At 41.7% G+C, this 16947-nt stretch overlaps 1 protein-coding gene across 5 annotated transcripts in view; it reads left to right on the forward strand.

Annotated features, from left to right (window-relative positions):
• Positions 1-16947, forward strand: part of negr1 (neuronal growth regulator 1) — a 227218-nt gene that overhangs the window by 59016 nt on the left and 151255 nt on the right. For all 5 annotated transcript variants that reach the window (XM_062451018.1, XM_062451019.1, XM_062451020.1 and 2 more), the window contains exon 2: positions 8081-8319. In XM_062451018.1, the coding sequence (XP_062307002.1) occupies positions 8081-8319 (239 nt within the window). The remainder of the gene's footprint in view (positions 1-8080; positions 8320-16947) is intronic.

The following is a 16947-nucleotide window of genomic DNA, read 5'->3' on the forward strand; positions in this document are numbered from 1 at the left end:
CTGCTGCACATAGCGTTCGTTTGGTGCGTACTCTGTGCACGTCTCCCTGGCCCTTAAATGTATTCATACGCAAGGTGCAATACCAACAGAAATTGTGGGGCAGTATACCAAAGATCCTCTGTCATGCTGCAAGATTAAATGCACAGCTTTCTGTTTGAAAGCTAAAGTGTAAGAACGTTTCGGCATGCTGCTTCAAATTTCTACAAAATGTGTAGACACACACGCAGCCTCAATTTTACACTAGGCTTGGTGTTTGACTTCCTTGTCTATTCTTTGTTTGTCTATGACCGCACTGCAGCTGCAATTCTCGAAATCTCTCTTACTAATTAAACACCGCCCTTGAATAAACGCCGCCCTCGAAAAAACAGTGCACCAAAATGATCATTGTGTAATACAGAATCATAATCAGTTTTTATTTGCCATGAAAGTTTGCACAGACAAGGAATTTACTTTGGCAGGAAGGTGCCTACCGAGGCAGCCATAATCGGCGCCAACTAGAAAGTTTCAGCATAACACGAGGAGAGGAGAGGGAAGAAAAAAGGCAACCCCCAGACTATGCTCCCAGAGTACAGTGTGGGAACAGGCAAAAAACACCTCAGCACATAAGCACATAGGTTGTACAACATTACAGAAACACATGCGGGGGTGGGGGGGGTGGGGTAGACAAGCAGCATCTGGACCGGCAGCCATAGTAGGCGCTGGTCACAGACCCGCCAGCCACCCTGGGGGAACAAGCAGGCAAAGGCGTTGGATGGGGGTGGGGGGTGATGGCATATCTGTAGTAGGTGAAAGTTAGTGTATGAGTATGCCTGGGGGTTGTTCGCCTTCGCCTAGGCCACAATCAGTCAGATTCTCAGTCCGCAGATATTATTGCCATGGAGACATCCTTGGTCATGACCAGAGACGCAATCCTCAGGTGTCTGTGGGAGGGGGAAGGGAAGAGACTACAGAGAGTCTCACTGCAGCGCTCTCCAGGGGAGTTGTTGTTCCACCAACGGCCTTGGCCAAGGCCTGAGCTGGATTACGGGGCCGAATGCAGATAAGATTGGGGTTGTTGTTTGGTCGAGTAGGCGCCTTCAATTTCCACGTCTACACATCGTTTTGGCCTCAAAGTCGGTCCACTTTCCTTTGCAGAGCCGCTAACTTCTCCATGATGTTATCCAAATTGCGTTCAACGCGTTGTAAAGTCACAGTCTGAGCACCAACAGCTCTGCCCACCGCATCAATCATGTCGGGCAGCCTTACGGGGCTTTTGACAGCTGCAGGCGTTTCAACAATTTTCCGATAAAACAGGGTACCACCAAATCCAATCAGCAGAAAGCCTGTAGTCATGGTTCTGAATAGAAAGATGTCTTCAACGTCCTCCACGGAAAGCACCGCTAGGCACACGACACGCCACTTGTCCCACGTGTCCATCGAGTAGTCAGCCACTTGTCCCACGCGTCCATCGAGTAGCCAGCAGCGAACGTCCCGTCAGGGCAGTTAGGTTCCCCCGAACCCAAGCTTCTCTTCGAGAAGATGGTGTCAATTGCATTTAGAGACCAGCTAACCAATTCCATGCTTCTTGCTGCGGAGAGAGTCTCTCGTATACAGGACAAGACAATACAATACAATAGAAGCCAAGCAGGGAAGGTCAGGGGTCGGGGAGGGAGAGAAAAATGTGACCGCCTTCGTCGAGAGGCAATGGAAGAGCCGCACTGCAGCGTTTATACAAAGAAATACGGTATTTACCTTTAGACACGTGAGTTCTAAATATTTCCTACGGTCCCCAAAGCGTAAGTTATTTTTCCGAAACGGTAGCTAGCTAGCTTTAGTTAGCTTCCGGGCTAAGTTAGCTTGCATAATACTTGTAGCAATGCTACTACCATGTTAGCAGACAGGGGCGGTTTTAGGTAATTGGAGACCCTGGGAAAGAACAATTGAGGCCCCCCATCAGCCGCTCCCCCCCAGAATGAGCACTTTGTTTGTAAATCTGAGTTTTAATCGCACTTTTAAGCAACCAACGTTGAGCGGACCAGTACTCACGATTGATTACTTGCCCAGACACACTGTCGTAGCGAATAGCTTAGATACCGATCTAACTAGACAAAATTCCCAACCAAGGTGAACACTCAAATTATCTAAACTATAGACCATAGCATTACACATATCAAAACAGAACAAACACAACAATAGAACTCCAAACAACGCTTATTTTACTAAGCTAATGCCCTTAAAGGTCACATGACATGCTGTTTTTGGATGCTTTTATATAGGCCTTAGTGGTCCCTTAATACTGTATCTGAAGTCTCTTTCCCGAAATTAAGCCTTGGTGCATAATTACAGCCACTACGAGCAGTCCCACAATGAGCTTTTCTCAAGACGCGCTGTTTCTGTGTCTGTAGCTTTAAACTCTAATGAGGAGGAGAGGGGCGGCACCATGCGCTAATGTTTACAATGGATGTATCGTAGCTCCTTTGCTGTAAGATGCCTCGAATTTGCCCATTCTCATCTGATCACCCTGGTTTGCAGAGGTGCACACTCAGTCATTTCAATGAGGGGAAAGGCGGATATCGCGCGCGCCATTACACCAAAAGCAGAACGGTTATCCAAATAACAAAGAAGTGTACAACACTCGCGTTACAGCATGTCTATTCACACACATACTTGATGCTATCTACCTTTACATTAGCGACAGTAACTCAGCTGTTAGCTGCAGAGCTAATGTTACAGCCACATTCTAAGGGTAGCAAGCTAGGTAACCATATACAGTAAAGCAACAAAATGATATAGCGTTAGTTAACTACTTGTCCGAGGTTTGTAGCTGGACCAAGGAGAGTTAGTACTGATCCAGAATTTAATTTCAGCAAGGCCAGCTTTGTATTGTCCCTAGTTGTGGAAACAGTTTTGCGCATTTCCAGCGAAAATTAAATTAAGATACTGGTTGTGCAGAGGCTCGGATGAAGGAACTAAAAAAAGACTTTTTTTCATTTGTACATCCAAGCACTGAGCAACTGTTATGCTTCGTTCGTTTTCTCGCCATGATGTCTCTCCAGGAAAAAACGATATCGCACTCGCCCCTTGCACGGTCATAGCTCAGTTTCTCATGGGCGGGCCAGATTATCTGGGCGGGCAAAGCAGAGAGAGGGGAGGTAACCTTCCTCCTTGTGACGTCACAAGGAGGAGATTTTCAAACAGAGCAATTGAGCCTTCATTTTCTCAAAGGCGGAGAAGAACACCCAGGGCTTGGTTTACACCTATTGAAAATTCTATCCACTGGGGGACCAAAGGCAGGCTAGGGGAACTCATATTAATGTTAAATAACCTCCTAAAGTGACGTTTTCATGTCATGTGACCTTTAACTTTGTAGCTTTTCAGCTTGCCACAGGGCATTCTGGGTACCAAGAGTAATTCACATTGTGTAACACACTTCGGTTGTGGATAGTATGTCCAGAAATAAAGCCAAGTCACTCATTTAGTGGCAGAATCCATTGTTATGTCTACAAAATTATTTTAGATATAGTATAAGTTTAGCTTGCAAATTCTGAGGATACTCAGGATTTGCAGACTGTAGCAGACTGTAGCAGACCTTTCTATGTGACAACGGACATGGGTGTTTTGTCCCTCGGGAGTTGCCATAGGCTTGATGCTGAAAGCATTACGTGAAATCAGTGAGGGCTGTTCGAATGGCGATGTCAAGAAGAGCAGTGGTAAAATACAAGTTATGAAAAGAGACCGCGTCCGTGTCTTATTGTCCACGCAATCATATACAATTATATCTTACAAACTTACAAAGAGCTTGGTTACACTACCAAAGTTGAATTAGTAATGTTGTTAGCGATGCTAGCGTTATTTTGCTAGCAAGCCTATAACATTTCACTGGATCTTGCAGCTGTTTGATTAACTGAAATTATTATGAAAAGTTATGTTCTACTAGCCATTTTCATACTTTAGCAAGTCACTGTATTTCCAAGCCCTGATAGTGTAACTGAGACGACACAGTAAATAATTCGTCTTTCAAGTAATAAGCCCCCATTCAAGTGTTGAGCCTTAAATTAGCTGCACGGTCTGTTGAGCTTGTGAGACGGTGACGAAGCCACTTTTTTGTTCTAAAACCGGACTATAAACCGCTTCGAAATATAAGCCGCACAAGAAAACTGTAAAATCGGAGTACAAGCCGCGGCTTATTTCCCGTAAAATACGGTAGTTGGTGTTGAAGTGGCTGTTTGTCTGCTGCTGCTAGCAATAGCTAAACTTGGCCCAGCAGCACTTGAAATATTATCAGAAATGTCTTCATCTTCCACGGACACATTCTTTGATTGGAAAAACTGCGTTAGCTTAGGTAATTTCTCCCTTTTCTTATTTCTTTTTTCACTTCCACTTTGAAATCGTTTCATGTTGTTTCCGCAATCATACACACTGCACCACACGACAAATTCTCCTGACAGAAACGTCATGACCTGCATCATATGTTCCATGATGGATTTAAGATGAAATTTAGCTATAAAGAATAGAATGAAAAAATTGTGTTTTCATGCTTAATTTGAATTTTCATTCGTTTGCAATGACAAGTGATTTATTTTAATTATATATATATAAAAAATTGTAAATACGATGAGGCCCCCCTGGTGGCCGAGGGCCTGGGCAACTGCCTGACTTGCCCAATGGGACGCACCGCCCCTGCTAGCAGACATTCCAACCAATTATTGCCATAATACATGCCTTGACATATGTTCCAATTAAAGTAAACAGTCTGTGAAGTAGTCTGTGAAATGTGAAGGTTCTGATTCTAACATGAAAAGGGGGAACAACATGAAATTAGTTTATCTCTTAATATTAATTATTCATAAAGGTTTGTTTCACTCTTTTTGTCTTTCATTGGTGTGCTGATTACATAACCCGGGACTTGAGACTTGGCTACTCTTTGGAATATAGGTTTTATTTCATCCAATCCAAGTTCAACTGTATTTTGTCTATATAAAATACAGACAAACTAGCATGTGGTAAAATATGTTTGGAGGTGACAATTGTTTAAAGTCAAGATAAGATTACAACGTAAATAATAACTTTCTAGCAATGTAAACACAAATGGGCTGTCTCGATCTACTGTATAGTTAGATATATGTTGGATGTTATGTGAGTGTTGGACTGTGGTAGATTATGGTTGAAAGGCTTTAGACAAGCCAGTCAACAGGATTATGGCAGAGATTAAGAGCCTGGGGCTCTGTACCTCTGCTGTATAGCATCATGTTGTCATTCTGTCCTCCCTTTCACACTCGCTCAATACTGAAATGGGAAACCAGCACCCCCCCCCCCCCCTTCTACACTTTACTCTTCGTATTTAATAGTGTAAATGAGCAGCAAAAAATGTATGTTTTTTAATCTATGCCATATTCATAAATAATAAGAATGCATACTTATTATTATTATTATATACAGAAATCAGTTGTAAAATTCCAGTAAAAAAACTGACCCATCTGCAACCGACGCAAGCACACCTCACAATTTCAGCAGAAATGGTACCCTCTCTTGTTTAAATCACTTCACAAAACTCAGACAATCAAAGCGAAAGTTTACAATGCATGTTAGGAGAGAGACGGCGAGAGAAGCAAAAGCTGGAGCGAGTAGCTGTAGTATGGCGTGCGCAAAAGTCAGGCAAGTCGATGCAGAAAATGAAGCTCTCAAAGAGAAATGGACCAATATACCTTTATTCTTCCTGCAGCGGGTATCAGTATTTGTATTATTTGTTTTGTTAACCATAGGGCCTACATCCAAGAATGAGTCCCCAAATCATATTGCACGTTAGGCACAGGGCTCTTAAGTCTCACGCATTCACCGTGAGACTCAAGCATTTCAACCAGTTCACATATCACACGCCACACCAGTGGCAGACGCTATCTGCGGGGCAGGGGCGAAAAAAATAAAAAGGGCACCAACTGCATATGGTGGGGCACTGGGGCGTTGCGAGACATAAAGCTCTACTGGGGCACAGGCCCCTCATTAGAGATACTCATCCCTTTTTTGTTTTTCTTCCAAGCTTGCAACGAGAAGTTTGCAATACAATGCACTTTACAAACTTCCCTTGCTTAAGCCACTATATGCTCAGTTCAGGGACATTTTGGACGTTTGATATCAGCTTAGGCAGGGACATCAATAGTAAATGCTAGCGTGCATAGCACACAAGCAAATTATTTTCGCAATAATTTGCCCGCAAAGAAAAGCTTAGTGTAATATAATACGTTGGACTATGAGAGTCAAAATAAGATGCATGTTTTCTCCACTGGTAGGGCACCCTAGAGGGCACTGCATCATGTTTTCTCCACTGGTAGGGCACCTTAGAGTGCACTGCATCACGTTTTCCACAAGTAGGGCACCCTAGAGGGCACACTGGGTCACCGTACAGGACCCTTTATCATGTTAAATCTACCATAGGGGCATCCAAGAAGGAACTTTTGCTAGCGTAGTGGCAACATGCATACCACGATAGTCCACCACTGCGCCACACCTTGTATTTCTCACGCTGAAAAGTAAGGGATAACTTGTCCGGCAATATAAAATGCCACCTACCAGCCAATCTGGAACAGCAGCACCCCCCTTACCCTTAAGATACCCTCAGATAGGAATATAGTAACAGATTAAGTCTGGGGTGTTGATAACATAAGTATTACACAACATAGCTCAGAGTTCAGAGCAACCCATTCAGAAGTGGACTAATTTCTCCAGTGAAATGTGCAGATATGCTTAATGCAAACTATGTAACTGAGGGAGTCAGGGGGCTGAGCGGTTAGGGAAGCGGGCTAGTAATCTGAAGGTTGCCAGTTCGATTCCCGGCCATGCCAAATGACGTTGTGTCCTTAAGCAAGGCACTTCACCCTACTTGCCTCGGGGGAGAATGTCCCTGTACTTACTGTAAGTCGCTCTGGATAAGAGCGTCTGCTAAATGACTAAATGTAAAATGTAACTGTGTAACTCTTCTGAAAACCTAGAAACATTTGTGTGACTCATTCAATTGAAAAGCAAATAAGAATACAGGTCACAATGATGTGCAATTTTTTATTATGGCATCCTACCAAGGTGCTTAAATTAGTTTGGTTAAAAAGATTACAATCTGCTTCACTTAATAAGTGGCATACTGGACCGAACAGATGCTTGTCATCATTCTGCTTCTGCACAAGGTGCTTAAAGATGGTTAAAAATGTTAGCAGCTCATTTGAGATCTGTACTTACATTTAGTCGTTTAGCAGACTCTCTTATCCAGAGTAAGTACAGGGACATTTCCCCAGAGGCAAGTAGGGTGAAGTGCCTTGCCCAAGGACACAAGGTCATTTTGCACGGCTGGGAATTGAACCGGCAACCTTCTGATTAATATCCCGATTCCCTAACCGCTCAGCCATCTGACTCCCTACTACCGTTGCTTTGCAACGGAATGTTCAATGTGTGTCAAATGATGAGTCACTTGTGGGCAATTTGTGTGTCTGATGGACATTTTCTTGGCGCAGATGGAGGGTACTACATGAGGTGCCAAACTGATTTCCATGGTGGCTTTATTTCTTGAGCTGGCATACTTAGTGGCATGATGATAATAGCTAAGAAATACCTATACAAAAGCTTTACAGGGCATTTTCTACTCATAATGTTTGTGTAAAACAAAGTATCTTTTTAATTAATGAGAATAATATGATGAAATCCATGTTACTCAAGCATTCATATGCTCATATTTTCTCTAACAGCTATAAATACACAATGTGTGCTCAGCATGGATACTAGATTTTGAAACTGCCATTTGGCAAAAGTAATTAATGCATTGTAAACCCAACACAGCCTAATATATATTTGTAGTTTACGACCTTGGAGCACACATTACAGTATGAGGATGTACCTCCCTGTATACAGTGTTACCTGGTCCAAATGTTTCCACTCCAGCAGCATCCACATTTTTTAAATGTATTACTTGTATTTTAACATTCAGTCCATTATGTGAAGAAGATGGAGGTGTCCTGTCCTGTGTTTATTATTTAGCAACTTTTTATCTTGATGTAATTATACAACTCTAATACAAAGATTGCTCTTGATGTCCTCCTTGCTCTCTTTGTCCTCCTAGATGTTACCTATTGGATGGGATCTCAAAAGGAGCTTGGCTGAACCGGTCCAGCATCATATTTGCAGGGAATGACAAATGGTCTGTGGACCCACGTGTCTCCATTGTATCAAGTGTGGGGGACAAACACGAGTACAGTTTGCAGATACAGAAGGTGGATGTAACAGACGATGGCTTGTACACTTGTTCCATTCAGAGTGAACGCAACCCACGACCAAAGCATCTCCATTTAATTGTAAAAGGTAGGTGACTGTTGTGTAGTTATTGTGTGTATGATACAGTTGGTAATTAGTACAATACTTTGTCTCCTTTTTAAAAGTGTATATGTGTTTTTGTGTGATGTTTGTATCATTTGGATCCTTTTACAGATATTTTAGCTTACATAAATTTATATCTTAAAAAATCTCTGACAACATCCAGTATATTATTTATTATATACTGGGTAGCTAATGGTTACATTTAGGAGAACCATTTGTCATTCATTTTCACTCTCAATCAGAGAAACAGTTTGATACAATTCTTTTGTAGTGAAGGTTATCTTTTAACAAAGATTGCCTAATCATGTTCTCTCATGTACACCATGTTTTGGGGGTTATCAATAAACTATGAAGATGATATGGTTCCCATAACGTAGGTTGTGCAAGTATAATTTAAGGTAAGATCATAGCATTAGTTGTATTCAAAAATCGTAGGGCTGCAACAACGAATCAATAAAATTCGATAAGAGTTGGTAACGAATTTCATTATCGATTTGTTGTGTCGCGCGACTATTAAGCCGCTCAATAAGTCGCAGAGATGTTTGAGTATTATTAATTTTTTGAGTTGAGAGAGCAGATAAAAAAAAAAAGAGGAGAGCGGAGGTAGAGGAAAGACCATCGGAGAGACCCGTAACGTTGTTCTGAAACACATGGCAGAGGCAGAGAAATCAGTACAACCAAGTCATCCAAGGTGTGGGAGCATTTCACACTAAACACGAGAGGGTACAATTTCTGGGGAATTGTGGGATGTGTTCCTGTATTTTTGTACGCCCTTCGACTGGTTAGCTGCTGCAATTCCCACACAACAGAAGTGTAGAAGTTAGCTAGCTCTACAATTTACCGGGGCTAGGTCTGAATCTAGGAGCAAAATGGAGCACAGCTGCCAGCTGTAGGTATATGCAGGAAGCAACGCTAGTGCTAAATAAGTATTTAGCTGGTCAGCTCCATGACGCAAACTTTCCTAGACTTTTAGCTAAGTTACTAATGCTGAGTACTCGCTGATATAGATGTCTGTCTTACTAGAACGGCATATCTATGCGTCGTTGCTAACGTGTGCTGAAGTTGTGTTAGGATAGCACTGAGGTCCCTTCTGCCACACAAGGCACTTTTCGCCACAAAAACTTAATTTCAGCCTAAACCGTGCAACGGAACGTAAATCCTTATACAAGCAACATTTTGACACCAACGTTATCTATGTAGTCAAAATATTGAGGGATCCTTAGGGGTGGGAAAAAAATAATTAATATATATGAGGGAGAACAATGGTTGTGCTCGCCGAAGGCTTGAGCCCAATTTTTATCCGATTCATCGAAAAAATAATCGACAGATTAATCGATGATTAAAATAATCGTTAGTTGCAGCCCTAAAAAAAATTCTAATTGCAATTAAGTAACAACACAGTAACATCATATTTTTTTTATTATGTAATAGTAAGTTCATGATGTATGATAACATACATCATGAACATACGTCATCAGATATAAGATTTACTCCAGTGCAAATCAAATATCAAGATGTTGGTAGAGGCTAATGTTGGGGTAAGCAGCAACCAAATACCAAAAGAGATTTTGTTATAGCTCAATGGTAGAGGATTTGCCTGAATATTTCAGAGGTTACAGATTTAAACTCCTCTCTGTATGTTGCTTTGGATGAAACCGTCTGCTAAATTAATACATTACATCTAATGCTTTCTCAAGACAAGAAGTGGTGCCAGGTGGAAGCTCTCACCACAAACATATGGCTACATTAAAGCAGTCAAAGTATAAAATGTACATTTTCAAAATTGCATGTGTAAATGTCAGTCTCATTGATACCAGATTTGACTACATCCTTGCCTGGTGTGTTTGGTAAATTAAGTTACTGCTTATTAAGCATATGGTAGCAAAAATCTCAACATAAGTTATTAGTCAGTTATATAAGTTATAACTGACTATCAACACAGAGCGAACTCTCTCCATTTGCGGACGACACCACCCTCATTGGGCTCATCTTTGACGGGGATGAGTCTGACTATAGGTGGGAAGCTGACAACCTGGTGACCTGGTGTAGCCAGAACAACCTAGAGCTAAATGCTCTTAAGACAGTGGAGATGGTTGTGGACTTCACAAAGAACACAGCCCCACTCATCCCCATCACCCTGTGCGACTCCCCAGTCAACACTGTGGAGTCCTTCCGCTTCATGGGCACTATCCTCTCCCAGGACCTCAAGTGGGAACTGAACATCAGCTCCCTCACCAAGGAAGCACAACAGAGGATGTACTTCCTACGGCAGCTGAAGCAATTCAACCTGCCAAAGACAATGATGGTGCACTTTTACACAGCCATCATTGAGTCCATCCTCACCTCCTCCATCACCATCTGGTACGCTGCTGCCACTGCCAAGGACAAGAGCAGACTGCAGCGTATCATCCCCACTGCTGAGAAGGTGATTGGTTGTAATCTGCCTCCCCTCGAGGACCTGCACACCTCGAGGACCCTGAGGCGAGCGGCCCTGTGGCCGACTCCTCCCACCCTGGACACACTTTCAGCCACTCCCCTCCGGCAGAAGGCTGCAGTCCATACCACAAAAACAGTTTCTTCCCATCCGCTGTTGGCCTCTTGAACAAGGCCAAGGGCTCACACTGACTCTAATAACAAACTGCACAATGACACCATGCCACATTGCAATTTGCACTATTAGTATATGTTGTACTATTTGTATTTTATGTATTTTTATATTGTAAATTATGGCTACTTTATATTTTATTTTATATATATATTTGTTAATTATAAATCTCATTAGTATTAGTTAGACTGGTACCTTTAGTATAGTTAGACCTCGTATTTAAGTTTTAAAATTCCTATATGTTTAATGTATGCACCTTCCGGCCAAAATAAATTCCTTGTCTGTGCAAACTTTCATGGCAATTAAAACCCTTTCTGATTCTGATTTACCACAGGTAAATCAGTTGGGATGAAAACATTTACATTTTCAAATAAAATGTAAAAAACCTATGAAATGTTTTTATAACATTTTTAACTGATTGTATGTTCTATCATGGTTTGTTGTACTCTAATGATTAATTTGTCATTTTAAGATCTAGTATTAATTTTGAGCATGTTTTGGTAAGCTAAATAAAAATCACCACCGTATTTTGGAAATAAAGCCGCAGCCTGTACCCCAATTTTAAAGTTTTCTTGTGGTTGTACGGCTTATATTTCAAGGCGGCTTATAGCCCGGCTTCATCCCAAGATCTCTACAGACCAGCTAATTTAATGCTCAACACTTGAACGGGGGCTTATTAACTGAAAGAGGAATTATTTACTGTGTCGTCTCAGTTAGGCCTACACTATCAGGGCTTGGAAATACTGTGACTTGCTAAGGTAGGGAAATGGCTAGTAGAACATAACATTTAACAATAATTTCAGTAAATCAAACAACTGCAAGACCCAGTGAAATTTACAAACAAAGTTACCATTCAGTTGGGATGCAGCTTATAGAAAATGCGGCCTATTTTCCGTAAAATACTGTAACACCCCCAGTTTTAAAACCTAGAATCGCCTATGCAGGGGGTATTCCAGAAAGCGGGATCAACAAACTGTAAACCTAACTCTGAACTCTTCAGTTGATTTACCCTAAAATGGGAAACTCTTTTCGGTTCCAGAAAAGCTGAATTAGTTAAATCAATTCGGAGTACATCCACTCTGAGTTAAGCCCGTGAATTAAAAGCCAACATCAATGGAACTCCAATACTAGGATCCACCATGGCACCCGGCAACAAAAAACATCCACCTTTTTAGTATTTAGTGCTTATTGTGAATCTGAGCATATATTCCAGTAAAAAGCAACACGGCTGTAGCAGCGAAGGAGAGACAATAGGAGTGGGAGACAATTGATGGCCAAATCAATGCATACATTTGAATGCAGTAGCCTAATCCATACATTGAACATTTAACCACTCTGTCTGTTAATATTACAGGTGAAAAAGTGGTGGAATTAATAATTGAATAAAATATCATGTTCATGTAGGTGCATCCCACGGGCGCAAAGCACACTTGGCAGCAGCTTAAAATGAAATATAAAAACATACTACGAACAGGTAAGGCATATTCACAGTAGAAACGCAGAGTCAGCACCGTTAGGGGTCAAATTGACCCATGAGTCTAAAGACAGGTACGTTGTTACTGACATGTAATGATCGCTAGATCATTACATGATCAAAATGAATGTGTCTTTGGCAATTTGTCATTTATTTCCGTGTTGTTAGTCGCTGATTATTTAATTGGAGCGTTTGTTGTCTAGCCCTTCAATCATTCAGCAAAATGTTATTTATTGGCTAAAGAATGTCAAACACGTTGCGGGATAGGCTAGACCACAGTTGGTCTAGTAGCCCGACATCACATTTTATAGTCGGCTGAAAAGATTGCGTTGTTGTCCCCAGTCAAAACACACAGGGACATCATAAAAAATGCAATGGTCTAATTAGAGCTAGTTACCCAGGTAAAAAATAAATATGCTAAGTATACTAAATCTTAGCATACTCGAGTATACTTGAAGACTGATTAATCTTCAGTATACTTCAAGATATTGAATGATTAATTAATTTGAAGTGTGCTATTTTGGAACAACTAATTTTGTACTAAATATATTTTAGTTGGAATTAAATTGTAGAAAAGCACTATTTAAAATGTATTAAGTGTACTTTTATGTGCTAAAGTGGAACAACTTCAAGTATACTTTGTACACTAAGTATATGGCTGTGTATGTACTAATATTCATGTTTGATAAGCGAACATCAAGTATACCTTCTATGTGTTAGAAGTACATTTAAAATGTATTCTGAGTGTCTTACAAATATATAAGCATTATACTATAACTATATTATTATTGCGGTTATAGCATGCTTATTTATACTTTTGGCTTATTCCAAATAATAAGAAAGTACTTTACAGCTTATTATCAATATACTTAATTATTGCTCTGCTATGCTACTTTATGCATTAGATAGGTATTTATTGGAATTTAAGTCAAGCCCCCCCAGAATGAACACTTCGTGTAAATCGGAGTACAAGCCGCAATGGAATACAAGTCGCACTTTCAATGCAAACGTTACCATTGCACATCCAACGTTGAGCGGTCCTATGCTCACAATGTTTTACTTGCAAATCCACACTACTTGCAGCGGACAGCTTGGATAGCTATCCAACTACACAGCATTCCCAATCAGGGTGAACACTCAAATTATCTAAACTATAGACCATAGCATTACACATATCAAAACAAAACGATAGAACTCCAAACAATGCTTATTTAACTAAGCTAATGCCCTTAACTTAGTAGCTTTTCAGCTTGCCGCAGGGCATTCTGGGTACCAAGAGCAATGCACGAGTATAGGCGATCTTACAGCATTGTGTAACACACTTCGGTTGTGGATAGGGTGTAATGTTTCTTTGGCTTATACCGCTAGGGGGAGCTCTAGTATATATTAACCCCAGTTTAGCACGTTCTCAATCCCTGTTTTGTGCACGAGAAAAGTACCTGAGTTTCTCTGTATGGCAACCTCTGCTTTTTCATATTAAAGCTCCAACTCGAGATATCATTCTTCGTGGTCCATGTTTTAGGTGTGGAGGGGCACACTATGCAAATGATTGCAAATTTCAAGAAGCTGTATGTCATGCCTGTAATAAAAAGGGACACTTGGCGAAAAAGTGCAGGAGTGTTGAAAATAAGGCAAAGAATAAAAAAATTGTAAGCCCAGCAGAATCAGGCGCCCACCCATTATCTTGAAGGTGATGAAGGAGATGCAGCCTGTGCATTCAACATGTTTGCAGTGGATACCGATGAGGAACCATCTATGCCCTATTATGCAACAGTGACTGTTGAAGGAAAGGACATTATTTTTGAAATTGTTTCTGGGGCTACAGCATCAGTCATCAGTGAGGAGACCCACAGGAGGACATGGGGACACGAGCCACCTCCTATTAAGCCATCAACACTCAGACTAAGGACATACACAGGTCAGGCTATACCTCTTTTGGGGGTGTTAGATTTGAACATTTCAGCTGGAGGTCAGAGGGCTCAAGGCAGATGTGTAATAGCCAAGGGTAAGGGGCCTAGTTTATTGGATCGGGACTGGCTTTGCAAAGTTAAACTGAATTGGCATGAGATTAAGTATGCTCACACCACAGAGGACATTTTGCAACGCTACAGTGATGTGTTCAGAGAAGAACTGGGCACACTTAAGGGCGTGACGGTGAAGTTTCATGTTGACCCCGAGGCAGAGCCACGTTTCTTTAAGCCCAGAGTGGTGCCCTATGCAATGAAAAGCAAAGTGGAGGAAGAGCTGGAACGTTTGCAGGTGCTTGGCATCGTGGAGCCTGTCCAGTTTTCAAGGTGGACAGCGCCCATCGTTCCTGTTTTGAAGGCAGATGGAACCGCAAGGATTTGTGGAGACTACAAGCTGACCGTGAATCAAGTCTCAAAGCTGGCGGAGTATCCGTTGCCACGGGTGGACGACTTGTTTGCAACACTGGCCGGAGGTCAGCTGTTCACAAAGCTGGATATGAGCCATGCTTACCAGCAACTACTCCTAGATGAGGATTCAAAACAGTATGTCACAATACATTTGTGGTGGGCCGTTATCGGCGTTAACGCGCGCGACTCTTAGAAAAATGTGTTATTAGCTACCCATCCAAATTCAAATGAAAAAAAACACAGACAAATATGTTAAATTAGGCTTTGAAATTGTGAGAAAATCAGCAGTCTTCCCTGCTTGAGACTGGGGGGGCGTGTCGCCTGAAGGAGCTGAAGCTCCGCCCCTCGCTGCCTACCTATGACCCAGATAATGGACGCTAGGTCAAGCCGAACAAAACAGAATTAAAATTTATTTCTTCAATGAGTGAAACATACAGATGCATATAAATGAAATGTTCCCCTGAGCTGTAACACAGGAGTAAAAATGCACACCAAAGACAGCAGACAGTGAGCTCTCCAACTACTTCTAGCACATTAGCTACCATTTCACCAAAATACCATCATTCTACACCGAGTAGCCTAATATAAAGTTAGCGGTTTGCACTAACTCATAGCAGAGATAACTTTTCCAGAGGTATCTAGTATAATTATAACAAGCATACAGAACTGAGTGATGAACTGCTGGCGGCGGTGGATGGTCCAAGTGCGACCGGAGGAGGAACGGCCGGGAGGGCGATGCTCGGTACGGCTCCGCGCTGCAAGGGAAGCCTTGTGTCCCTGAACCCCGTCTGTCTCTGGTCCATGTTAAAATTATCCGCCGTGAAATGGTCACTGCAGAGACGGCTGTTGGAATTTATCCGAAGATTTCCATTAGCGTGGCTCTTCACAAAATCAATCCACCTATTTTTCCTTCCCTCGTCAATAGGGAAATTAAATAGCGCTGCAGTGCAGCTGAAGTTCTTGCATCCAGGGAAGATGCAGTTGCGGGTGGAGGGAGACATCCTGAAGCTAGCTAGCTAGCTAGCTGATGTAGGCTACAATAACAGTACAGCAGGAGGAGCCATTCAGTGATCTGACGTAGATGGGTCAAAATGACGTAGATAGGTGATTTTTTGGCTCCGACCATTAAAACATGATCTGAAAACGGAAGAGAAACTGTTCTACGGTCTAACTCCACATTTCAGTGCGACCACGTTTTCGCGCTTTGCACATGCTTTAAGGAAATAAGCGCAGCTAGTTCAGGCAGGGCAATCGGGCAGCGCGCGTCATCCATTAATCAAGGACGTAAGACGTCTTACTCCACCTTCCTTTCCTTCGCCCACTACCACACCCATGTTGGCGCATATCAATTGATAAGTCGTCTTTAAAAGACGCGCGGATACGCACACACACAGCCCATTTGTTGTATGATCAGTGCTGCTGCCACCCTCCACCATCCACTTCACCCCCATGCTGTCTGTATGTTCTATCCACCAGGGAGATTATATCTCTATTGCTCCCTGCCTCATATGTCATGTATGTATGTGTTGCATCAAGGAGGCAGGGAGTGCTTCCCTTAGATCATCCACTCCACAAAAGTTACTCTACATGTCCATGTCATGCAACAATAAATGCTCAAATCTAATACGTGATTGTCTTGACTGAACTCATTTCACACGTATATAATGTACAGAGAAGCAAATCATGGAATTTGCTTTACAGGATCTTTAAGGGGACGGACCCACCTGCAACCGACGCAAGCAAGCACACCCTACATAGAAATTGTACCCTCTCTAGTTGGTTGTGCTCGCCGAAGGCTTGAGCACAACCAAATGTTCTCTCCAGTGTTGTTTTTGGCTGCCTGTTTATATTTTTGTTTAGTCTTTGTGTCAATCTGTCATTTGAGTTATTATTAGTTTTAGTCACGTTCATACAATTTTTTGTCTAGTCAAGTTTTAGTCGACTAAAAGTCTGAGCATTTTAGTCTTATTTTAGTCCGAATTATCCATGACTATTTTCGTCTAGTTTTAGTCAACGAAAACAATTATTCTCTTTTTAGTAATGCAATTCTATTTAACCCAGTCAATATAATATAAGTACCTAGTAGTATAGACAAAACCAAAATTCTCTTTTAGCCAAACCCATTTCAAACAAGGTTCTTATATTATTTTTACCTTATA

Source organism: Osmerus eperlanus, chromosome 24 (assembly GCF_963692335.1).
Source record: "Osmerus eperlanus chromosome 24, fOsmEpe2.1, whole genome shotgun sequence".
Lineage (NCBI taxonomy): Eukaryota > Metazoa > Chordata > Actinopteri > Osmeriformes > Osmeridae > Osmerus > Osmerus eperlanus.